The sequence below is a fragment of the Aethalodelphis obliquidens genome, unplaced genomic scaffold, assembly GCF_003676395.1.
Source record: "Aethalodelphis obliquidens isolate GAN/ISIS:26980383/991018 unplaced genomic scaffold, ASM367639v1 scaffold41, whole genome shotgun sequence".
Classification (NCBI taxonomy): domain Eukaryota; kingdom Metazoa; phylum Chordata; class Mammalia; order Artiodactyla; family Delphinidae; genus Aethalodelphis; species Aethalodelphis obliquidens.
In genome coordinates this window covers 16437930-16463258 of record NW_020837985.1, presented here as the reverse complement: position 1 = coordinate 16463258, position 25329 = coordinate 16437930, and the positions used below count along the sequence as shown (strand labels likewise).

The following is a 25329-nucleotide window of genomic DNA, read 5'->3' as shown; positions in this document are numbered from 1 at the left end:
CCTCCCTCCCCTCCCTCAGGCTGTAGGAAATGGAAACTCAGAGCCCTCCCTCCCTCCTCCCCTCCCTCCCCTCCCTCAGGCTGTAGGAAATGGAAACTCAGAGCCCTGGGCTCCTCCCCCGCTCAGCCCCACCCAGCCTCCCTCTGCTCTCGCACAGCCTGTGCCTTCCAGCCTCCCCCCACCCCAGGGAGGGAAGCGCAGCCGCCCCTAGGAGGCCCAGCTGCTTCTGAACCCAGCCCTCAAGGGACTTCGCCCTGCCACCCGGAGCAGAGGAAATGCTGGGCATGCCCAGGGTCATAGACGCAGGAGGACAAGTGGCTTCAACCCTCTGAGCCCTGGTTTTCACTTCTGAAACCTGGCGGTAACCACATCCATCTCTCATTGTAGTTGTGGGAAGAGTATAACAGATCAACATCACCTGCAAAACAGTCAGTACACAGAGATGGAAGCTGAGGTCAGCATTAGCGGGAACAGAGCATTTGTTACATACCTGTCCTGCCACTGCCCCCCGCCCCCCGCCCCCTGGCTCCCAGTGTCCCCAGAGTCAAATGCAAACTCCCGACTGTGATGGTCAAGTCCACCTGTGCATCTTCCTCTGGCCTGGCCCCGCTGAAACGACAGAACGCGTTTTGGTACTCAATAGAGCATAGGTTCTTCAGTGCAGAAAGAATTCAGCAAGAGGCAGTGACAGGTAAGGAAAAGGTTTATCAGTATAGGGCGCTTGTGAGAGATGCAAGCGGGCAGGCAAGGGAGCACCGTGATGAAAGCTGGGTGGGCTACATTTTATAATGTAGAAAAAGTGAGGGGAAGACCACTTCTTCCTCATTCTTGAGTAGATGTCAAACTTCCGTCATCAGCTCCTCCTCCACGTCAGGCAGGGAAGTTTTCTTGTCCCTACACGGTCAAGCCAGGGCTGTCAAGGTGCTACGGAAATGGGCAAAAAGGTGGTAACATACACTAAACCGCGGTAAATCATCTCAGGTTTCAGTAGAACGTCACCTTTCCCTATATTTTTGTCTTTAGCGTGCGCAGAGGAGCACGTTCTAGGAATCATTACCTTACTGACCTCACTGGGCAGGATGTGGGTCTCGCTCCACCATTGTTTTGGGGCATGTCTTGTGCTTCTGTTGCATGGTTTTGTTGCTAGGCAAGCCTGCTTTCTTGCGTGATCATTAACTTACAGGGGTCTCCCATACTCCTTTCTTTACTTATGATCCCTTAGTGGGAGTAACTATTTAATCGCCTACTTTGTCCCTTCACTCTCTCCCTATCACCACCACTGCCCCACCCTGCTGGTCTCAGTCCTTTTAGCAAAGTTGCTTGTGATTTGTTTTGAGTGAACAACACAGTGGACGCATTCTATGTGGGGACTGTCAACAATAAACAAAGCAAACAAAATGCACAACGTGAAAGCAGGTGTTACCTGAACACTGGGCTCACCTCTTGGTAGGTGTGGAGCCAGAAGCCACAACCATTTGCCAAAGAGCAGAAGGAAGCATGTATTACAGGCAGCAAGTAAGGAGAACACCAGGGATCTTACCCAAAGCAGAGTCTCCCCAGCAGCGACACTGGGGAAGTTTTAAGCTAAGGGTACGTGCATGTTCATGAAGCGGTTTGAGCAGAGGATTATTCAGTATAGAATTGGGGCAAAGGTTGACAGAGTCCAGGCTTGGGTTCACTGAAGTCAGAAGGGACGTCACCCACCACCTGGGTGGGGGCCTTAGTTCCTTACAGAACTCAAAGGTATATTGTGTATATCCCTCGAGGAGGAACTAGTACTCCGCTGCATCACTGCACTATTGTTGGACTGCTTTTCCTCTGTTCCTGTATTCTTTTGTTCCCCTAAGATCACTGATCACAGAGACCTGTTCAAGGGCAAGCACTGCAGCCAGGCTTAGATCACAAAATGGCTTAGGCCAAAATGGCTTCTCTTATGTCAAGAAAGCCATTCCTGGTTCTTTCTCTGGGGACCCCCTAACCTATCTGCTTACACAGTTTCAGTTTTTTGCAGGGACTGTACTGAGGACTCTAGCCTGGGAGACAGCCTCTCAGTAGCTCCAGAGAGGTAGGGGAGCCAGTATATATATGAATTTTTTGATTGGGAAATACAGGTGTCAAGCATACCTCTTGGTAAAAGATTACTACATATCACAAAAGACAGACATCTCAAGTTAATGATTTTAGTGCTTTTCTATGTATGGGAAGATGCAAGAATCCGGGGTCATTGAAATTCTCCCTTAGATCCACATCTTAACACAGCCTGCTTCCTCCTGTTTTTCCCTATCATGAATTCGCCTCAGGGCACACTGCTGGTGGGCGACTGCAGTGGGTTGCAGTTTAATCCTCGTGGAACTGGAACGGTGGGCAGCATTTTTGTTTTTTGGTTTTTTTTGGCTTCGCCACACAGCAGACTAGGGATTGAATCCATGCCCCCTGCGGTGGAAGCGCAGATTCCTAACCACTGGACCGCCAGGGAAGTCCCTGAACTTCAGAGGTAACCAGCATTCCTGGGGGACATGCTGATTTCATCCCCTTGAATTCTTCTTCTTGCTTTGGTTTTTCATGCTGGTCTGATCCACTCAAGTGCATCTCACCATTTCTACCACCCCGTGAGTCTCAACCAGATGCTGTGATGTGCTTCTGGACCCTTCCATGAGATGTTGGCTGGGCCTGGGTCTCCTTCCCCTTGTCGTCCTGATTTCCTGGGGCAGACCGCTCCTCCCGTCCCTCGAGCTCTATCACCGCATTGGCGCTCAACCCCAAGTGCTGGCTGGCATCCCCCTTGGTGGCAATGACGCCGAGGATGCTGCATTCATGTGTGTCACAGGGCTCATTCTGTGCAGAGCTGCTCACCTGCTCCTGTGACCCGGGCCCGGGATATGGGCCACAACCCGAGCCCTCGCAGGGACCACTGTCCCGCCCTGCTGCACAGCGATGCTTGGAGCCTGGACCCAGGCACGTCAGAGCTTCTGGCCAGCCCGGACCCAGCCCTGCTGTGTTCCCTCCCACCACCCAGGAGACGTGACAGCGTCCTGAAGGCTAAACGCATCTCTCCGCGAGGCGCCCAGCTGCATCTCACTCACCCACTTACTGAGCTCCTGCCCCCCTTCCCCACCATGCTTTGTGTCCTCCTCAGCCTGACTGGCCCAGGCACCCCGTACCCAAGTCCCGGAACCCCGGTTGGGGGTGTCCCCTCCCCTCCCGCCCAACCCCGTCCCTCCCTCTGTAGGGTCCTGCCTTCCACCCAGAAGCAGGCTGACCTCTGCTAGTTTCTCTGTCCAGTCCAGTCCTGTCCGGAGGATAAACTTCCCAACCCTGCCCAGCCGAGGGCAGCTAGCTGTGGTCTCCGGCGACCCCCTTCCTCACTGCCTCCCAGTGGGCCTCAGGGTGGGGCCCGATCGCAGGGGACCCTCAGACCCTCTACACCTGCGGCTCTGCATCTCTGCTGCCCCCTCCCCCTCAGTAGGACCCTGATGGAAGCGACAGTCTCAGGCTGTGGGCCACACCTACAGCAGGAAAGGGTGGGAACATCTGTTTATTTGAGGCACCAAAGCAGCAGGAGGGCTCCAGTGAGGCGGTGGAGGGAGGGGGCCCGAGAGCTGGATTTCGGGCTGGGAGCAGATTCCTGGGTCAGCAGCCTAGACCTGGGGACAGCGGAAGGCCTGTCTTCCTAAAGGCTGCCCTCGAAGTGAGTGAAATGAGGTGTGCAGAGATGCCAGGGGAAAGGGGCTCTGTGCTGGCGCTCGGGGCTGGGCTCCTGAGGCTTTACTCCCATCCTTCCCCCACACAGGCCGAGACCTGGCCACACGCTCACCCGTGCCCGGCAGGGCACACGAACCAGCGCCTGTCCACACAGCACATCTTCCGCACTGCGGGCCGACAGGGGCAGGCCTGGGATCAGGTGCCCCTCCCAGCATGTCCCTGGGACGTGGTTCTGACTCTGGGGCCCTCAGGCTCCGTTCCCAGGTTCCCCCTGGAAGGCTGACCGGGAAGTAAGGGTAGCCGGCAGGTGTGTGGGTGCAGAGGGCAGGCCTGCCTGTGGGGACCCAGGGCCTAGAGGGTGGGCTCTGCAGGGTGAGGAGTCTAGGGGAGGAGGCTTCGAGATCCTCTTGGGTCTGGGAGGAGCTGGGCTTTCCTTCCTTCCTGAGCTTTGGGAGTCTGGACCGGGCACAGGGTCCCGGGGGTCAGGGGCCAAATCGCAGCAGAGCTGACAGCAGGCTGAGCAGGAGCCCGAGGCCCAGCACAGCGGCGCTGGCCCGCAGCCCACCGTCGGCCGCACTCAAGTTGCACAGGAAGCTCTGGCAGCAGTGGGTGCCCACGGACGCCACACCGAGATTGACGCTCTGGATGGGGCAGATCGGGGAGCAGCCCTTGTTCAGGGTGTAGCCAAAGTCTACCACGTTCCCTGCACAGGAAAACGACGTTGTGAGTGGAGGGGCAGAGAGGCCAGGGCTGGGGTGGGGGAAGCCTAGCTGCGCTCACCGATGCCAGCGGATGCAGAGATGGTCACACAGTAGTTGTCTGTATCGGAGCAGACGGTGGGCTTCAGGCAGTACCAGTTGCTGTTCTCATTCACGCAAGAGAAGCACACCAGGGAGTGGACTGCAGAAGGAGGGATGCCTGTCTCATGCCCAGGAGTCTTCCTGTGTCCCCTCCCAGCCCGGACCCAGAGGCATGAGGACACCCCATCTTGTGCAGGCACTGACTGAGCAACTATGGTAGCCCGGGCCCGGGCTGGAGACCCAGGAGACAATGACACCAGACCCTGGCTCTGGAGGAGCCCCAGTGATGCCCCAAGTGTCCAGGCAGGGCTGAGGCTGCCAGTGGGGGCGGGGGTAGGAGGGACCGCGTCGCCGTGGGAGAGGAGCCTGTTAGGTGGCACAGAGTAGGTGACATGGGCACCGCTCAGGAGAGAAAGGGGAGAGGGAGTCCAGGAGGAGGACACAGCCCGCTCAGAGGCCTGGGGCCCCGGGGCACCTCACCTTGCTCCACACCCAGGAGGGCAGCCAGCAGCACCGGCAGGAAGACCTTCATTCTGGAGGGGACTGGCGTCCCGGCTGGGGTCTCACGAAGCCAAAGAAGTCAGCCCTGCGCTAAAGAGACAGCTCGCTGGAGGGCGGGGCTCACCCCCCTCGTGCAGGGCCCTGGGGCAGGGCAGCGGCTTGCTCTTCCCAATGGGGTCAGGGACACTGGCCCTGGGGGCAGCCTGGTGTCCCCACTTCGTAGATGGGGGAGCTGCCAGCTTCCAGCAGCAGGGCCAGAGCACAGACGGTCTTTCTGCTCCACTCCCAACCTGCCCCTCACTCAGTGCAGACTCCCAGCTGAGGCCCTTCCCCAAGTCTGTAGCACTTGCTGCTTGGGGGGAAGGAACTCATTAAGGTTCTCAGAATCACCCAGAAAGGGAGGTCAAGGGAGTGGCCCCTGCCCACGGCCCGGGGGGTGTGGATGAGATAGGCTGGGACCTGGGATCCTCTATTAGAGTGCTTGCACCTGGACAAACGTCCCCTAGAGCAACAAGATACGAAGAAACTATAAGTGACTAAAAATAACTGCGCCCACGCACCGCGGGGCAACAGGGTACAAGAAGCCACAAACTACATTTTTGAGGTGCTGGGAGCAAAAGCATGGTACTGCACATCATTCCTGCCTGGTACCCCGAAGGAGGGGACAGGCCACCTAAGCTGTGCCTCCTGCCTGACCCACAGATCCGTCCCCGTTGTCACCCCATTTAAGGACTCAAGTAGCCCCTCTCGGGAGCTGTTGTTTTGCTTCCTTGTGCTGCAGCTCGAGCCCCTGTAAAGCCTTGCCTGGAATTCTCATCTGGCCTCTTAGCAATTTCTCGAGTCCAAGGGCCCTGCGGGGGGGATGGCGACCAGTAATATTATATGACCTGCGTCCAGAACTTTCCAGGGGCCAGCTCTGTGCCTCACATGGGGCATGAGGCATATCTAGCTGAGTATCCACCTGGGCAGCTTCTGTGCTGGGGGAGGGGCGAGGGGCTCTCCCATTCTGTGTTATTTAACGCTGAAGACGATGACCCCATACGTATCTGCTACTCCCCCCCACCTTCATGGCTGGGGGAGGCTCAGGGAGACCCAGCAGTGTGCCACCAGTCACCCCAGCGGGAACAGGCACAGGCTCTGGCAGGTGGCTGTGAGTCCCTGGGGGCTGTCCTGCACCAGGAGCCTCCCTTGGGCATAGGTCCTCGGCAGTGGATGGAGAAAGCACTTTGAATGCGACCAGCTGGGGTTCTGGTTCTCTGCTTTGCAGGAGGCACAGTGTGGGAGGAGCAGTCTGGTACCTTCTGCTGGGGACAGCCGTGGGCGGGCGGGGGAAGGGCTAGTCCCCAGGCACCGGGAGGAAGGAGAAAGCCAGGGAGAGAACAGATTTTGGGAGGGGCTGGCAGAGACCCTGAGAATGGGCTTCAGGTCTGGGCAGGGGCTGATGTCTTGGGGTTGGCAGCAGGAGCTGCAGACGTCCAAGAACAGCGCCGAGCCCAGCGGGGGCCTCTTCCAGGGTCCCGGCAGTTAGGGAGGAAGGAGCCTCGGTTTCCTCCTCCACAAAGTGAAGTTCCGGCGGGAGGAGCCCTGAGCTGTCCTGAAGGAAGCTCTGGGGCTCACCTCCGCGGTCACAGTCAGCATCCCCACCCTGCTGCCAGGCACCCCAACAAGTGCGCCCTGCTGGGCTGAGTCGGCACTGGATACTAACGTGTCCACATTAGTAGGGCCAGGCGGAAGGGAACCCGTGGGTTTGCGGGCAGGGCCATTCGGGACCCTGACTGTGCACTCTTCCCCCAGGCTCACAGGGCTGATGTCCGGGAGAGCCTGGCATTCAGTGACGCTGGGCCAGCAAGAGAGGTAGGAGCACGTCCTGGACCCCAGGGATGGAAGGGGCCTGGTGGCCCAGCGCAGGGGGCAGGGCTCCTAGGCACCTCATATACTTGCGTAATCTATGCCAAACAAGGTGCTCTCACCTCTTCCCAAGGCAGGCTCCCGTCCCCATGGTGACCCACCAGGGCATTTAACTCTCTCCTTCCTGCCAGCGCGCCAAGATCCCAGCCCCTTCAAGTCAGGAAGGCTGGCCCTTCCCCAGTCCCCATGTGAGGGGTCAGGGAATGGGCCCTAGAGTTGGGCGATGGGGCCCCGGCGCCTGCGCAGCCCTTGGCTACCCAGCCCGGGAGGGCGCCCGGCTGCAGTCTCCGCCCGCTCCCGCCCTCGTCCTTTGGAAATACTGGAGAGGGCCGGGAGGCTGGGGGGCTGGGAGTGGAGGCGAGGCGCCCAGGGGCCGGGGCCGCTCGCAACCCCGACCCCCAGCCTCCCGCAGGCCTCTCCCGCCTCCCTGGCGCCCCACTCGCCCGCTCCCCCTCCTCGCTGGGCAGGGCCCCGTCCCCGCGCCCCCGCCCGCCCGGCCCGGGCCCTCACTCACCGCCGGCGGACGCAGGTCCCCGGCCCGGCCGCGCAGTCAAGTCTGCCCCCGAGCCCGAGCCCGTGGCAGCCCGCTCTCCCCGGCGGCCAGGCAGCGCGCGAGCGCAGTGGGCGTGCGGGAGGCGGGACTTGGCGCCCAGGCCCCGCCCACCAGCCCCTCACCCCTGCGCAGGGCCCGTCGCAGCCGGTCCGTCTGGTCCGCTTGGGCGGGGACGTATTGCGACAGCCCGGCCTGGCTGGGCAGGGGTGGGGGAGGCCCCCAAGTGGCCGGACACTTTTGAGGTGGAGCTCGGGGGAGGGGATGCGTCCGAGGAGGCCGAGGGGGCAGTACTCGGAACCCCTTCTGCAGAGTGGGTTGGGGTCTGCGAAGAGGCCTTCAGCACGCCACGCCCGAGCCAGGTGACAGGACGAGGGTGAGAGGGTGGAGGAGGGGGCTTCCGGGGCAGTGATTGCGGGCCACAGTGCCGCCCAGCAGGAGATCCGGGCCGCACCAGCGTCGTGACCCTCAGCCCAGGAGAACTCAAGAGCCCCCTGGGTGCTCCCCTGCAGACGGGGCTGGGTGCAGGGCGCGTCATCACAAAGCCAGCCTGATGTGACCCTCTCAGCGCGGAACCTAGCGGCCCCTGTTAGAGTGAAGCGGGCTGTCCTTAGTCTGACGCCAGCCAGTGCATTTCCTGTGTTCTGTCTCCAGGTGCCATTAATTGCCTTTCAGCCAACGTTCACAGAGCACCCACTGTGTGCGGCCCTGCGTCCCCCACTCCGGGCTTGTGAGCTAGGCTCAGGGGCCAGGCGCTGCAGCACCCCAGGCCTTGCTCCTGCTTCTCCCTGGCGGGGATGGAAGAGCCTCGTAGCCTGCGGGAGCTGGGGGTGCCAAGGCCTGCCCGTGGGCGGGGGCTGCCAGGCAGAGCGCCCTTCCTGTACGTGTCACTGTCTGCTGGTTCCCTTCTCTTCGTGCAGAGTCCTCTCAGCGCCTGATGGGTCCCTGCGGATTCGCACTTCTTACTTTCACAGCACATTTCCTGTTGGAGCTGTTTTTTGCACCTGACCTTTTCTTTCAGCCTTTCTGGGTGGCATCTGCTGGTGGCATCTGCGGTGACAGTGGGGGAGGGCCCCAGGAGAAGTGGCCTCTTAACTGTACAAGGGAGAGGGACTGAGGCAGGATGGCGGGTGGCCAGGATGGAGCAGGGTGGGAAGAGGGATCCTGTAACAGGAGACCAGTCCCATGGGCAAGGTAGGGGTACACTAGGCACCATGTGATTGTGCATTGATACGAGTGATTGTGTGATTGTCTGCTGAGTGGGTTTGTGTGTTCAGAGTTCTGGGTCGGGTCACCTTCTCCTGTGGTCTTCTCTGATGACCAGATGACAGGAGAGTGGGATAGATCAACTTGGACAGTCTTTGGGGGCTTTTTCCTTGGAGGCTGAAGGTGGGAGTCTGTGTGTCATGAGATGTCCCAGCTGAGGAGTGATGACATCCTCAGGGTTACACAGCCCTGGGGCTCAGGGACATGCAGTAGGCTGTGGCCTTTGGTTAGCCCCCTTCTGGGTGTCACCTCTGGGGAGCAGGAACTGCCTCACCTCCGCCCCCTCCCCCTCAACATAATCTGAAAACTGTGGCCAGGACGACGGCTGGTCCCCCTGAGCCTGTTGCTTGCTCTTAGCATACAGTCAGTCAGATTTGTCTGATGGGGGTGAGGGTGGGGTGTGTGTTGGGGGCGTGGCCAGATTAGCCTGCTGCACTCAGAAGGCCACGGCCTTGAACACATGGCAGCCCTGGGAGGTGTGACTTCCTGGTCTATATCCATGAGCTGGACATAGCCAGGCTCATCAGCCAGAGGCGTTTCCTGGGACCAAAGTGATGCCAGGGGGGCTTTCCTAAAAGGCCCACCCACCCTTGGGGGGCCCACTCAGTCTCCCTCCTTCAACCTTGGGCTCTGGGAACTTGCCTCTCACCACTGGACACCTGCTGGAATGGCCAGGTGTGTGTCTCCCCACTTTCAGGTCTAGTCATTCTGCAGATACCTCTGCCTCTGTCTCTGCTTCCCTTCCTTCTGGCCTGCCTCACCCCCCCAGAGCTGCCCACGCCCCCTGTGACCCTGCTCCTTTCCACACAGACCTTAAAATCTGACCTTGTGCTGCCAGTCCCACGTGTCACAAATCCCAGGAGGCCCAAATGCCCGGGCCAGCCCCCTGCAGTGCACTCGGGGCTTGTGATGGGATGAGGCAGTTCAGGGGAAGCGTGGTGGGCAGGGGAGCAGACACACGGTGAGTCCAATGAGATATCTCTAACTAAGCCTCCCTATGCCGGGGAAGCAGGTCCGAACTTGCCAGGTGTGTCATCTCTGCCACCTGGGCTCGCATACACGTCCTTCTAGGGCAAACGTGACGCAGGACCGCCAGCAGGGGAAATTCGGTTACCTGGATCTCTCTGGCTGGGTGCCGCGTGAGGACAGTGGCCATCCACAGTGTGCCTGGGGCGGGAGCCGCTCGTCTTGTCATGGCCCAGAGTTCCGTAGCCACCGTGAGGTGGTGCCTTTGGGTCACTCTGGACCTCTCCTCTCGGAAGCACCTCAGACACGTGGCAGTGGGTGGGGCTTCTGGGCGAGCTTGGCTCAGAGCTGCAACTTTCTCTCTATCTCCCCTGGGCACGGAATCGCCCACCTCATAGGGTCTCAGGGGACCTGGCAGGCAATGACCTGGAGGGGCACAGGCACTCTGGGGCCCCGGGGGTGGACAGGAAGACGTGCTGGACCCTTTGGCCAGGACCGGGGCATCCTGGCCAGCCACCTTGCTCCCTGCTCCATTTTACTGATTTTCCCTGCCTTGAGGTTGGGATTAGGTTTATACGGCCCCTCAGTATCCAGTGTTTTTAGTCTTTTAAAAAATACATATTTATTTATTTATTTGGCTGCGCCAGGTCTTAGTTGCGGCACATAGGACATTGCAGCATGCGGGATCTTTAGTTGCGGCATGTGGGGCCTAGTTCCCTGACCAGGGATTGAACCTGGGCCCCCTGCATTGGGAGCACAGAGTCTTAGCCACTGGGCCACCAGGGAAATCCCCAGCGCTTTTATTTATTTATTTATTTATTTTTTGCGGTACGCGGGCCTCTCACTGTTGTGGCCTCTCCCGTTGCGGAGCACAGGCTCCGGACGCGCAGGCTCAGCGGCCATGGCTCATGGGCCCAGCCGCTCCGCGGCATGTGGGATCTTCCCGGACCAGGGCACGAACCCGTGTCCCGTGCATTGGCAGGTGGACTTTCAACCACTGCGCCACCAGGGAAGCCCCCCAGCGCTTTTAGTCTTTTCTTATCTGGGCCAGTTCCTGTCCGAGTATCTGCCCTCTAAGGCCTTCTTGTCCCCAAGCGTGACCTTTTACAGACAGAGTGTCATTTTCTCAGAATGTCCAGAAGGTGGCCAGCCCCCGTGATCTGTCCTGATTTCTGGATTCTAACAGTCCACGGTTCTGACAAGGAGGAATTCTACCTAAAGTTGCCTGCACCCGTGTGTCTGGCTTTCTGGTGTGGTCATATCAGCGTTGGCTGGGACCTTGCCCCACGCACACCCAGGGCGGGGCTGGGCAGGTTGGGAAGGCCACAGGCTCCATCCCCACTCTCAGAGGGCGTGGTTGGAGTGAGGCCCCTGCAGTGGAGGCACATGGACTCCCCCCCCAAGTTCTGGCGCCCCTCCCAGCACTTCCCCAGGTCTCTGGTGAGAAATGGAATATTTCCTGCCATATCAGTAAACAAAGGATGTCACAGTCATCAGCGATTGCAGCCCTCCCACAGGAGGCGGTGAGCCCTGAGGAAACTCAGGATGTGAAAACACAGGATACGGGCCCCAGAGAGCTGTGGTGCATAAAGGAGTGATTCCAGTGAGCCCAGACTCTCGCATCTTCTCATACATAGAAAAGCGCTACATTCCTTAACTCGGGTTATCTGATTTTCTTTAATTAACAGTAATCTTTTGACATTCAAACTACCTGCCCTGTGTTGTGAAACTTCTACATAACCTGGCTGCCCCCTGGCCTCCTCAGAGCAGTTCTCTCGGGGTTACTTGAGGTGCTGCCTCCCAGGCTTGAAGTCCTAAAACGTCCCGCCGAGTAAAACATAACTCAACTTTTAGGTTGTGACAAATGTTTTAAGTCCTCACTGGGGTCACTCTGTACACCCTCCATGTTGCCCTGCTCCCTCTTCTAAGGCTGCCTGGAAAGCTCTGAGCTTGCCAAGTTCTTTGAGCTTTTTGCAAACTGCCGATTTCCAGGGCTGCTTGCTTTTCCGATCCAGTTTGCCTCACAGCTTCTTGGGCAGCCCCTGTCCTGAGCACTGCCCAATGGGTAGAGGTGGATGCAGCCTTGGCCAAGTGTCCTTCTGCATGGCCCCTCACTGGCCTGCTTGCTCCCAGGTCCGCATGCTAGCCAGGCTGGGCCAGGAAACCAGGGAACGACCCCTTTGGCCCGTCAATCCTTATCCCCCCTTTAGAAGTCACTAGGCCTCCCTCCTGCGCGCCCCTCCCTTCTCCCGGCTGTCCTAAAGGAGGTCTGGGCACCCCTTGGGCCTGGAGTGCCCTCTGGTGCCAGGTGCTGGTGCCCCAGAGCCCTGCAAGGTTGGCAAGTGAGCCAGGAAGCGAAGAGGCCCAGGTCTTCCAGCACGAGACTGAGTAGCAACTGTGCTGGTGACCCAGCCCTCCACCCTCAGTCACACTTATCCCTCAAGGCTTTGTTCCAGCTGCCCCTTTAGTCCTGGGAGATATCAGACAGGTACAGGGCTCAGATGGGGGAAGCCTTCCATCTTGGTATGTGCCATGGGGTGGTGACACTCCCTCTAAAGAGAGGGAGCCTGGTGGGGGAGTGGGGGAGGGGAGCCCAGCAGGGCAGAGGCGTAAGGTGGCAGGTCCCCCCACCCCCCGGGATGTGTGTAAAATGTATCCGGGCTGTACTCCTAACTCATGATTCCTGGGGAACGTTCTCCTGGCAGAGACTACTGAGGTTTGGGTGACGCACACTTTGAATTATGGGGGGCACATTTGCTGCTGGATGGCCCCTAGTCCTGTCCTGGGTCTGCATCAGGCGTCACCGGGCGAGGCGGCGGTGTTCAAGCAGGGAGCCAGAAGCCACCGCCCTCGCGTCTGCAGAGGATGGGGGCTGACGGCGCCAAGGGGGAGCGGCGGCTGGGGTGCAGATGGGGCAATCGCCGCTCTCGGGCATTTTGGTTTCATCCTGCGAAGGGAGGGACATCCACCCGCGCCGGGTGTCAGCTGCTGTCTGCCTTTGCACGGTGCTCAGGCTCGGCCTACGGTGGCGGCAGGGCCCAGGGCGGGGCCTCGGGAGGCGGAACGTGCGTGTCCCTGTCCCTGGTGCTCGCCGGGGCCGGGCTGGCACGCGGCAGAACGCACGGGTCAGGGCGCCGCCCGCTTCCCCAGTCGGTTCCACTGGCGTCATGCACCCCACCTCGCTCCCCCAGTCCCCAGTTCTGGCTCCCCCGCCCCTCTCCAGCCAGTCCCCAGTCCCCTGTTCCCGCCGCCCGTCCGCAGTCTCCTCCCCCCGCCCCTCTCCATCCAGTCCCCAGTCCCCGCCCCTCGCGCGCCCCTCTCCCCTCGTTCGCCCTCTGGTGACCGGAGCGTGCAGTGCACCCTGCACAGGCTTCAAGGCCGCGGCCGGTTTCCCACGAAGCTGTTCGCTGTTCTCTGTTCTCCGTTCTCCCGGACACGGTGGATTCACTCACACGGTCCCGGGGACAGGCCGGCTTCATCCTTTCCCTGCCGCTGCTTTTATCTCAGAGGCCTCCAGGCGGCTAGTGCCCTGGGCCCTGGTCAGGTGCCCCTGTAGTTCTCCCCAGCTTGAGTCTCGGGATTTTACTCTCACAAGCATCTCTGCTTCAAGCTCCACAAGGTGTCCTGGGAGTGGGGAAGAGCCCCTCCGTGGGGACACTCTGATGTCCTGCCGAGGAGTGGGCTCCGGATGTCCAGGGGGGCGCTGGCACCAGGACCCTGCGGGCCCTCCCCGCAGCTCTGCCTGGCGGCCGCGTGGGCCGCCTCTGAGCTCTTCCAACAGAGCAGCCGGAAGGCCGGGCCTGGCCCCTGTGCCGCCTGAGGGGCAGCAATCAGCCATCTGTGGCCACTGGGAGCCCTGATGGCCGGAGGCTGGACGTGTCTCTCGCACCCACCGTTGCTTCCCCAGCGTCACTCCCGACTCGGACTTCAGCGCAGTTCTCACGAGCCTCAGCCTGGCCAGCGGGTTGCCCATCAGAGGAGGCTCCCTTTGGGCTGAGGCAGCGCGGCTCAAGTGCCCGTCCATGCCCTGTCGCTGTCCTAACTGGCTCCTTACTGGCTCCTCTGGGGGAGATGGGATGTGCTCTCTGTTCTTCTCGTCTCTTGCTGCTGTCATGAGACCTTTTGCACACCAGCTTGTTTGCAAAATTTCTATTAGGAAATGCAGAAAAGCCGGCCCTCAGCACCCCCCGGGAAGGAGGTGGTCAGCGGGTCGTCCTCAGCCCGGGCCCTGGGCGATAAGCTGAGCTGGAGTGTGCCCCTCCCCGGGGCTGCCCGAGTCCCAAGAAGCACAAACCCACCTCCTCTGTGCTCCGCCCACCCCCTTTGCCCCGGATCAAGGGCCCGCCCGTGTCTCCCTACATCCGCCTCACTACCCGGTGTCCATGACTCCTCCATGCAGGGGAGGGAAGATGAGGGGCGGGGAGGGGGGTGTCAGTTTGGGTGCTCTGAGAAGCAGACCCCCAGGGATAGAGAGAAGGGCAGGCTCTGGATGGAAGCCTGTGAAGGGCAAGGGAGGAGAGGCAGGGTCAGATGGGAGAACCTTCAGGACGTTGCAGGCCAGCCCTGTGGAAGGAGGGAGGGGAGAAGGCAGGGATGGAGGGGGGCCCCCGCCAGGAGATGGGGGCCCCTGGAAGAGCAGGTGGGTGTTGGCGGGGCCCCTGCTCAGCGCTGCCAGGAAGGCCTGGGCTCCTGGAAGCGCTCCTCACACAGGCTCTCTCTAGAAGGGACTTCCCTGGATACCAGGGAAGGGAAGGGGGAGAGGGAAATGTTTAAAAACGGGCTTTGTCCTGACAACATTTACACTACTGTATGTCTCATGGCTTTAGGGTCTGGCAAGAGAAGGGAGCGTTCACAGTTCCTGGCCCCCCAGAGCCAGGCCTCAGCCTGTGTCCCCAGAGAGAATTCTCCCTGGGCCCTGGGTGGGACTCAGGCTATGGGTGAGGACCGGCCTTGGTCAAGCACAGGGCATGTGGCTGGCGCCCATCCACAGTCCTCCTCCTACCTGGGGTGGTCCCAAGCCCCTCCCACCCCTCCAGGAGGCTCAGCCTGAGCGAGCACACACTTAAACGGTTGGGTTTTTTTAAAATACATTTATTTATTTAATTTATTTTTGGCTGCGTTGGGTCTTCGTTGCTGTGTGCGGGCTTTCTCTAATTGTGGCGAGCGGGGGCTACTCTTCGTCCCGGTGCGCGGGCTTCTCACTGCGGTGGCTTCTCTTCTTGCGGAGCACGGGGGGCTTTAGGTGCGTGGGCTTCAGTAGTTGTGGCGCACGGGCTTAGTTGCTCCGCGGCATGTGGGATCTTCCCGGACCAGGGCTCGAACCCATGTCCCCTGCATTGGTAGGCGGATTCCTAACCACTGCGCCACCAGGGAAGCCCCTCTTACATGTTTTTGACCAACATCTGCCATGAGAAATATATTTCACAGTATGACCAACACACATAAATTCTTGCTGCGTGGAGGCACTAGGTATCTTTGATTCTGTCCATTTCTACCTTAGGGACAAAGCCCCTAGTTCATGACATTTATTTTTCAGATGGCTTATTAGAACTCTCTATAGGAAACAGAGTTACTTATGTAATGAAAGCATTGAGTTGGAGAAAGAAATGGAATGTAAAATGGAAATGAACTTGATTTGAGCCATATTAGACGGGAGCTTGGCCACCCTTTACCGATAGGCAGTGAGCAAAAGGGCAAACACAGACGCCGGCAGAGTCATCATTCATCCTGCACGTGAGGGGCACACATTAAAAGCAAGGCAAAAAGTTATTCTCCCTGGAGCGAGAAAGGAAGGAAGTTTCCTGCCTCTCCCTTCTTGGAGCAATCACTTTTGAAAACTGGTCGTGATGAATTCTCTCTCTTGAGAACTGAGCTAACTTGAGGTGGAGTTAAATCCTTTTAAAAGGTGAATTTGGGATGAGCCACGTGTCAGTGCTGCAGTCTCCCGAGGACCAGTCATGGTAGGTAGATCTGGAGAACTGGGGTGCAGCAGAGGAGCTGTCCGCCTTTGTCATCTCTCAGCTTAGCGGACTGCCTGCGATGTGCATGGCGCTGTTTAATGCTGACTCAGTAACACAATTCACTGCAGAGGTTTTCTGGGTTAGCAGGAGATTTGTTTCTAATTCTACTTCCCAACGCGCCTGTTATCACCAGCATAGTTAGGGCACTAACTTCAGTTCCTGGGGGTCCTGGTCCTTCAGGACCACCTCTGCGCGCCCAGCTCCCTCCCCTGCAGCCCCTGTCCTGGCTGAGCTTGGCAGCCCCGTTCTGGGGGAGACTGCGCAGTCACAGTGGAGTCCCTGGTCCCCCTCCTTTCCCCAGTAGATGGAGGGTCCTGGGTGAGTGCTGTCTGGCTCGCAGTGGGTCTTCACCAGCTGGCCATCACTCTCTAAGGGAGGAGAGGCTGTGCACGGGTCAGCAGAGGCCAGGCCGTGTGGCCCTGAGAGCCGACTTCTGCAATGTCTCTGGGAATTGGCTCTCCCCTCATGGCACAGGATTCACCTCTTCCTCACTCAGAATCCCCCACCGCAGGAGTGGCCAGGGAAGTGGGGTGGAGGGATCTGCCCCAGACCCTCTTGTGCTGGGTGGGCAGGGGCGGCCCCTCCCCCACTGGGTCCCCAGCCCCCTGGCTTGCTTCCTTGGGGCCAAAGGAGCCACCCACCCGTCTTGGTGCCCCTCGCCTCTCCTCTGTTGCCCAGGCTGGGCCAGGCCAGAGTGGGGCGACATTCTGGGGAAAAGGAAACTGGAGGGCTGCCCTGGCCACGCTCTGGTGGGAGGCCCAGCCCTGCCTCTCCACTGAGCACGCCGCGTGCACACATGCCAACACCAGCCCTGTGCACACGACACCAACACCAAACACAGAGCACACGTGCAGGGACTTCCCTAGTGGTCCAGTGGATAAGACTCCGTGCTCTCAATGCAGGGGGCCCAGGTTCGATCGCTGGTTGGGGAACTAGATCCCGCATGCATGCCGCAACTAAGAAGCCTGTGTGCTGCAACTAAGACCCGGCACAGCCAAAATAAATAGTAAATAAATAAATAAACAAATGTTAAAAGAATTTAATTTAGAACACACGTGCACAGCGCACACATGCACACATAGGCACATGCACACTGCTCCCTCTGGTACCCTGCATTCCGGGACGCTTCCCTCCGAGGGTGACCAGCGTCTGGGCCATGGAGGGAAGTGAGATACCTGCCCCCCAACAGAAGAGCCAGAGGAGAGGGCCGGGGGCTCTTGTTCCTGGTTGGGCAGCAGGGCCAGTGGGACAGACAGACTCGAGTCAGCCAGCTTTCCCAAGGTGGCCCCTGTGCAGGTCTGTGCCCATGGGCCTTGCAGATTCGATGTTCCCAGGAGGTGCTCTGGGGGGTGGGGGGTGAAGGGCTGGGACCTCAGTGTGTGTGGTGCCTGGAGGGTGTTTCTAGTTCACCGACTGGTGGGCAAACCTGTGAGCGTCAGCTGTCAAAAACAGGGATGGCTATGATTAACTAGGGCATCTTAGAATGAGGCGAAGTGAAAGCCCTGGAATGTAAGCCATGGGCATTGGGAGGCTGGGAGTGGCCGGGGCCTCTAGGGGCGGTGTCGGGGTGAGAAGACCAGGGGACAGGGTGGAGGTGCGGTGCAGGACTGGGCTGTGGACCCAAGGGAAGGACTGATGGATGGCGAGGGACTCCAAAAGGGCCTGAGGGTCTGGCACTGGTGCTGAGTTCCTGTTTCTGATGGCAGTGCCGTGGTTATGTAAGAAGTTAACATTTGGGGAAGATGAGGGAAGCAATTCTAGAAACGCTGCATTATTTTTGAAACATCTTTGTACGTGTGAGCTGATTTAAAAATGAAAAGTTAAAAATGTTTTAAAAGCAGCATGGAGTGGGCTTGGCGGGAGCTGAGTGATTTTTGGGGGTTCTCGTAGGAGGCTGGTGGCGGGGCCCCGGCCTGCATCTCAGAGGAGGGAAGATGAACCGTGTTGGGACTTGGGTAGGGGCGTCACGGAGGAAACATTTCAGGTGGATCAAAGCTCAGACTGCAAGTGGAAAACTTAGAGGTCTTTAGAAGAAACGTAAGACCACCTCTTCATGTATTAACAGAAAACGTTTTTAAGTAATCCACCAATGCGTTCAAGAATACGAGCGGTGAAAAAAGTTTGCCTGTTATCATGATGCTGCAATCAGAAAGAAAAGAAAAGAGGTGGCAGGCTGAAAGAAGATGCTTGCAATAATTAGTAGCCACTCATCACAATGGAAGATTAAAAAGCCCAAGAAATTGCATGGCGGAGGAATCCAGGCAGATGGTTGTGCCTCAGGCCTCTGCAGGAGGACGGGGCCTGGCTCCGCCCCTCGGGACACGTGGCCCCTTGCGTCCTGCAGGGAGCGCTCAGTCCTCCCGCAAAGGGGCTTATACTCCCCTCGTGTGGTGAGACCGCTGGAGGCCATGGTGCCCGAGGCCTGGTCCCAGCACAGTGAATCAGCCTCCAGCTGCCATCTTCACTCCAGGCAGAGTGGTGGCTAGGAGGGAGGGGTGGTTCCTGTACTAGGAAAGCAAAGGTCATGGAATATCCCAGGAGACCAATGCCAGCAGTGAGTCCAGATAGGACAGAGGTGCATGAGTGCGTGTGTGTGTGTGCAGGTGTATGTGTGAATCTCCGCGTGTGTGTGTATATGTGCGTGTGCCTGTGTATGGGCATCTGGTGTACGTGTGTTACCAAACTCAGGTCCGGCTGCTCACTGCTCGAAAATCATTACCTGGTCGTGGGTTACTTATTCTTCATTTCTACTTCGATCCACAGAAAGAACCAGCAGTTTAGCAAGGTATCGTGTGATCAAAACATTTGAAAAGTGTGCTTGTGCGAGAGATGAGTAGAGAATGGGGGACCCCGGTTTCAGGTCAATGATAAGACAAAAGGGACCTCCTGCAGAGAGCTCTTTCCTGCCCAAAGCTGCTTACACTTGCGTGTGTGTGTGTGTGTGTGTGTGTGTGTGTGTGTGTGTGTGTGTAGGGGAAGAAGTGCTCTGAAGCCCCTTCCCAGGAGAGAACTTCTCTCCTGGATGGCCCCACCCTGGGGCCCCTTCTGCTCTGGTGGGCAGAGTTTTGTACGGGGGACCTGGGTCCTCAGCAGACTGTGCCTCTACCTCCCCAGGTGACCCACAGCAGGTGCCCAGACTCATCCCACCCCTCCTGTTAAGTACTCGCTGTCCAGAGAGGAGGTGGCTTCCAGAGGCTTCCTGGGGAGGGGTCTTATGACCTCCATCTCTCTATGCTTTACTCAATCATGCCAGTTCTGCCCCTTCCGACCTGCCCCGGCTGCACAGGGAGCAGGGAGGTGACGCTTGGTTCCTGAGCTCCTCACACCCTGCAAAACCACAGGCATGCACAGTGCAGGTGGGGCTCCTGGGTGGGCAGCCAGCACTGCCTGCCCTGCCTGTGCCAGAAACGTGTCCGGACCAGTGGCTTCCCTCACATCACTGGTCCTAGAAACACACAGCAAAGAAGGCTGATCTGGAAAAGCTAGATGCCACGCCTGTTGTCACGTTAATCTACCAAGGACACCTCTGTAACTAGCTTGCCCAACCTTCATACGTGGAGGAATGGCCCTCTGACCTGGGAAGCACATGCCTGGTTCTCATACTGGTCTGTCTAATTCTATGTAGATGAGCAATTTTGTATCTGGTGGTTAATTAGACACAAGTTTGGTGGCAGAACGCAGCTCCTCTGAGAAGTATGATTGAGAACATGGAAATATAAGTGAGAAAACCACTCACCATAGTACAGTGTCTGTGATGGACATTCTTAGTCTTCAAATTACAGACCTGCTGAAACCGCTAGGTGGTGTTTTGGCGCGGGGGTCGGGGGGGCGGTGGGTGGTGGTGGAGGTCCAAGGAGCTCCAGTTCTTTATGTCTCGGTGCAGAAAGAATTCAGCGAGAGGCAAAGTGGTGGACAGAAGTGCTTTATTAGAATGGGATGCTTGTGAGGCTTACGAGCAGGCAGGCGAGCATTGTGCTGCCCTGAGTGCTCAGGGGCTTATATTTTTCTAATCAAAGGAAAAGAGGGGAGGAGGAGAAGACCACCTTCTTCCTTGTTCTTCCAGTCTTCCAACGTCAACTCCTCTTGCATGTCGAGCAGGGGAGTTTTTGACCCTACACGGTGCATCCGGGACTTTCATGGCACCGTGGAAAAACGATTTCAGGTCTCAGTATAATTAGGGTGTTTCATTTTGAAATGTCACCTTTCCCTAAATTACTGTGTTTGTGTGTGCAGAGAGCACGTCCTAGGGGTCATTAGCTTGTTGATATCGCTGCGCAGGATGTATGACTTATGTTTCCACTATTGTTTTATTGTCTTGAGGCATGACTTGCACTTTCATTGCATGGCTTTTTTGGTAAGCAAGTTAGCTTGGTGTTGTTGTTAGGCAGGCCTGTCTGGCTTTGATGCTCTGCCTTATGAGTCAAGCAAACCCACATTGTTTCAGGATTTTCTCATTACTTTCTCGAGTGATCATTAACTGACTGCGGTCTCCCAAAGCCACCCAAAATTTCCTCTCTACTTACGATCCCCTGGTGGGATTTTCGAGCTAACTCTGATTATCCTTCTCTATCCCTATCACTGTGCTCTTTTGAATCACTGAAACAGACTCTTGGTATTTTGGAAAAACTACTTGCCCCTTTTGAAAACTATTTTAAGATCTCATCTTTGGGGTCAGGAGCATTTGCCAGACTGCTTTCTGTCCCCAGAGCAAGGGCAAATGGCGAACTCAAGGTTTCAATTCCCACAGATCGTATCATAGACGTTTACCGACGTTTTCATTAAGTATGGCTAAAATGCTGACGAAGATTTCCTCTGTAACAATTAATGAAGGATCACAAATGTGGGGGATTATATTGTATTTCCATAAACCAAAGTGCCCAGCCAACAGGGTACCCGTGACCAGAAGGTCTCCGGGCCTAACCGTCTGTGTCTGCAGACGTTGCCGTTGTCTTAGACGTGACTGATCTGGGTGGCGGGGGGGTGTCTCTGGGTCCTCATGGGGTGGGGCTCTGGCTAGGCACGGGACCCTCTGTGGCCTGGCTTTCTCACAGGTGCATTTCTCGGCAAGGGCTGTTCCTGGGGTTCTCGGGACCCACGACCTGGCCAATGGGAGAGTTTTTGGAAACATCTTTCTTAAAAGTGTCAGGGGATGACTGGAAGCTCCTTGTGGAGAAGGCGTGTCCTTTCTGGGATGTCCCTCAGGCTCCGCTGCCTCTGCCCAGGGGCCACCAGGGGCTCTCCTGGGGGCTCCTCACCTGCCACCCCCCAGGCACTCCCTACACAGATGGGTCTGCCCACATCGTCACCCCCCCAAGGCCCCTCCTCTAACACCCTTACATTCGAGGTCCCTGGTTACCCCGCAGGCCAGAGGGGACAGCCCTTGCCCGCGGTCACCCAGGGGGACAGGACCGCGAGGTCAGGAGGAGGGAGACTGGCCCACCAGGCTGGGGGTGAGGGTACCTGTGCAGGCCCGCTGGAGGCCAGCAAGGTATGCATGGGGTCTTCAGACCCCTCTTCCCGAGAAGCAGCTCCTACCCCGTACATGCCCACCCCCAGACCCCCCATCGTGTGCCTGTGTGGTGTCACCGCCCACTCGAAGCCCGCTGCCCTGCTGAGGCTGGGGAGACGCGGGAAGGCAGGGTGCTGAGGGAGAGGCTTCTGGATTTCCAGGCCGCAGAGGCCCGGCCCAGCCCCACCCCCAGGCCCATCCCAGTGGGGACAGGCCCCCTCCCCAACCCGCTCAGGTCTGGGGTTGGCCGCGCCATGTTCAGGGATGAGGTTGAGTCTCCCTTGTTTTCACCTCAGGGAGTGAAGGCGTGAGGGGTTTGGTCCACTCCCGCTCTGCTTGGCGCGGACGCGCAGGGGCGCACGGAGGAGGAAATGCTTCACGGGGAAGAGCGGGGACCCCCCACCGCTGTGCAGAGCTGGCCCCTCCGGGACAGGCGCCCCTATTCCCAGTCCCCGGCCATCGGAGCTCGCCCGGCCCAGGGAACACGGGCTTGAAGCAAAGTCTCCCTTCGGGGGGGGGGGGTCACAGGGGACTCCACCCTCTCCCCGATGGAGCTGAAGAGCACGCAAAGCTCAGGAGGATGTGGAAAGCGTTTATTTTCGCTGTGAGTGGGACCCCGCCGGTCGGGCTGTGGCCTCCGCTCTCCTACCAGCGCCGCGCGGTTTCTGCATCTGGAGTCAGTGGTTAATTGACAGCGCTTGCAGAACACGTCAGGCTTCCTGGCACAGCAGGGAGCTGGGCGCCTGGGGCTGGGTTGGCCGGGTGGGTGGGGCCCCTGCGCCGGGCCCTGCGAGGGGACGAGTCCCGGCACAGCCTGTGTTTGCTGAGCACGCGCGGGTCTGAGCGCACACGTCTGCGCAGGCGTGCTGGGCTGGGACCGCCCTGCCGCCGCCGTGGAGCCGCGATCGCGAACGATGCCCCTCCCCATCAGAGTCCTCGCCGCAGGGGTGGTCACAGCAGGACCCAGAGGAAGGTAGGGCCCAGGCTGAGCAGGAGACCCGCAGCCAGGGCCCAGAGGCTGCGCCCCGTCGGGGCCACTCCATCACACAGGTCCTTTGCACAGCAGGTCACGCCCCACACTTCAGACTTAGGGGTTATCGTCGCGCCAGCACCGTATGGCTGTGGAAGCTATCTCGCAGGAAAGGGCACAGTCCGTGTAATACGACTCCACCTTCCCTGTGGGCACGGAAGGAGCCGTCTGGGGTGGGAGGCCCCCTCTGACCCTCCTGGGGTCGTCCCTCCTCACCCTCTCCCCAGACCCGCTGGGCTCTCCATTCCTCTGCTGGGAGGCTGTTCCACCAGGCACCCCCCCCACGCACCCCCGCCCCCTCCAGGAGGCTTCTGGGAGCTAGCCCCTCTCTCTACAGATGGGGACACTGAGGCAGGCCGGTGAGGGGCAGGGTTGTGCCCCAGGTCACACTGATGTTGGCCCCCTGCCATTCCCAGAGCCCCCCCTCAACCCATCCACACGCTCTGGGTGCTGGGAACTCACCACTGCCCATGGCTGTGGTCAGGTCGCCCCTAGAGCAGACAGCAGGACTCCAGCTGCATTGGGTGGGACTCACCACTGCCCATGGCTGTGGTCAGGTTGCCCCTAGAGCAGACAGCAGGACTCCAGCTGCGTTGTGGTCAGGTCGCCCCTAGAGCAGACAGCAGGGCTCCAGCTGCACTGGGTGGGCTGGCACTGGCTGAGCTTGCCGACACTGCTGATGCCGTAACAGGTGTAGCACCACAGGCTCAGGGCTGGGGCTGGGCAGGGACACAGGCCCAAGCTCAGAGGGTGGGAAGGCTGGGTTCAGACTCGCACACAACAGGACCACAGCTGTGTGGGAGCGTGGCCTCTGGACGGCTGCCTCTGGGCCCCTCTGTAAGAACTGTGGCCCCTTTTCACACTCAGATTCTGGAAGGCAGACCCCTCACATGCTCACAGGGCATTGCCACCCATGCCCTTGGGCCAGGTCCCTCGGGTGTCCTGGCACTCACAGAGCTCCGAGCACAGCAGGAGGACGGGAAGGACGTGAGGGAGGCCTTTGATGACGCCTGGAAACGGCACAGCTCCGTGGGCCCCTTTGCGGTGCCCCACGTCTAGGCTCCTGCCTCACCTCACTGGCTGACCCCCCAGCACACCTCCCTCCTGTGTCAACTCACCACTAGCTTCAGACTCCTTTCAGCAAGCCAGCATCTGGAGCCGCCTCCTTGGTGGCCCACTGTTATACCCCCCGAGAACGCTTGTGCCCCACCCATAGGAATGCGGGGCTGGGCTCACCTGCCTCCACCTGCATCCACCTGTCAGACCTCATCCAGGACCTTGAGTCCCAGACCAGCAGGATGGGTGTCACCTGGGCCCTGGTGGGAAGGAGTGATTGGCAGACATCCAACCTCTTTCTTCCTCAGAAGCACTCGCTTTGGGTAAATCCCAGGAGGAAGGAAGCTGGGCGGCTCCCCCTTCCTCAGAACTGCAAAATTGAGACCTTTCAGAATCACCCATCTCCCGGCCCCCTTCCTTCTCCGGGCCCCCAGCCCCCAGTCCCACAGGCCACCTCCAGTCCTCTGTGCATCCCCAACACGGCTGCGGGGGAGCCTTCTCCTGGGGATTCCTTGTTCTCAGCTTCCCCGGTCACTTACTGTCTCCCCAGCAAGCCCCTTCCTGGCAGCTCGGCCGGCAGAAAGTCTGCTGTTGGTGCCCGCCTGATGAAGGATTTGGACCAGAAGGATCCTGCCCTTCCTGTGGGATAAAACGGACCTGTGAGGATGCCGCCGGGGGCTGCTCCCTGCACTGTGGGGGGGCCGTGTTTGTCCACCCATCTCCTGAATTAGCTGTGCCCCCAAAGTCCTGCTGTCCCCACAGGCTCCATTTCCAGAGATCTCTCCGGGGCAGACCCTGCCTGTCCATCCTGCTGCTGTCCTATTAGAAATGTTGGATGGGCAAGGCAAAGACTTGGAAGGAAGAAGTGTATTATACTCCGGGTCCCAGAGAGGGCGCTACGGTGTGCGCGGGGGCCACAGAGGAGCATAGCCAGGGACCCCACAGAACAGGTGGGGAGCAGAGAGAGAAAGGACCTGTGGGCGGAGCCTTTCCCGGGGTCAAGGGTTAGGTTGTTCCAAAGCAAGCCGAGCAAGCAGGAAAAAGCAGGAAGCGAAGTCCTGGGCTGACCTGGTTACCGAGCTCCAGCTGCTTTCGAGTGTGAGCTCAGATCACGACAGTGAGACAGGCGTTACACGCTGGAGCAAGAACTCACGACGGAGGATATGTTTTTCCTTTTGGTTCTATTGAGGCATAATTGGACCTTCGGCACCGGGTAGGTTTAAGGTGTGCCGCATGACGATGAGACTTACACACGTCACGGAATGATGACCACAGCACATCTGGTGACATCCATCATCACACGTGGATGAAAAACAGGAATAGAAACAAAGTTTTTCCTTGTGATGAGAACTCAGGATTCACTCTCCTGACAAGTTTCATATATAACCCGCAGCAGCGGTTCATTCTATTTACCATGTTGTACATTACATCCCTAGTACTTCTTTATCTTGTGACTGGAAGTTTGTACATTTCGACCACCTCCATCCAATTCCCCCTCCCTTCACCCCGCCTCTGGTAACCAGAAACCTCTTCTCTTTTTCTATGAATTTGTGTTTGAAGTATAATTGACCTATAACACTAGGTTAGTTCCCATTATACAATGTAGTGATTTGATATTGCCATACATTTCGAAATGATCACCATAGTAAGTCTAGTTACCATCTGTCACCATTCAAAGGAATTATATGATTACTGACTCTATTCCCCACAGTGTACATTCCATCTCCATGACTTAGTTATTTGATGAGTGGAAGTTTGGCCCTCTTAATCTCCCTCATCTATTTCTCTCCTCCCCCCAACCTCTCCCCTCTGGCGACCGCCTGTCTGTTCTCTGTGTCTGTGACTCTGTTTCTGTTTAGTTATATTTGTTCATTTGTTTTGTTTTTTAGATTCCACATAGAAGTGAGATCACACAGTACTTGTCTTTGGCTTATTTCACTTAGCAAAATACCCTCTAGGTCCATCCATTTTGTCACGAATGGCAAGATTTCATTCTTTTTTATGGCTGAGTAATACTCCAT

General features: G+C 58.3%; 1 protein-coding gene and 2 long non-coding RNA genes across 4 annotated transcripts; 1 reads left to right on the top strand and 2 right to left on the bottom strand.

Annotated features, from left to right (window-relative positions):
* Positions 1–3507: 3507 nt before the first annotated feature.
* LY6E (lymphocyte antigen 6 family member E) lies at positions 3508–7554 on the bottom strand. 2 transcript variants are annotated; one of them, XM_027078018.1, is made up of 4 exons: positions 7426–7554; positions 4983–5093; positions 4483–4602; positions 3508–4405 (listed from the first exon to the last, which is right to left on the bottom strand). In XM_027078018.1, the coding sequence occupies exons 2-4, from the start codon at positions 5032–5034 to the stop codon at positions 4185–4187; spliced, it is 393 nt and encodes a 130-aa protein (XP_026933819.1). In that variant the 5' UTR covers positions 5035–5093; positions 7426–7554; the 3' UTR covers positions 3508–4184. The 2 variants fall into 2 exon arrangements, with proteins under 2 accessions (XP_026933819.1, XP_026933820.1); XM_027078019.1 differs by having other exon boundaries at positions 4983–5088; positions 7426–7549.
* Positions 7555–7710: 156 nt separating this feature from the next.
* LOC113604998 (uncharacterized) lies at positions 7711–25023 on the top strand. Its single transcript, XR_003427024.1, has 2 exons — positions 7711–7823; positions 23859–25023. It is a non-coding gene; the product is annotated as an uncharacterized LOC113604998 (long non-coding RNA).
* Positions 21794–23179, bottom strand: LOC113604997 (uncharacterized). Its single transcript, XR_003427023.1, has 2 exons — positions 22715–23179; positions 21794–22398 (listed from the first exon to the last, which is right to left on the bottom strand). It is a non-coding gene; the product is annotated as an uncharacterized LOC113604997 (long non-coding RNA).
* Positions 25024–25329: the final 306 nt, after the last annotated feature.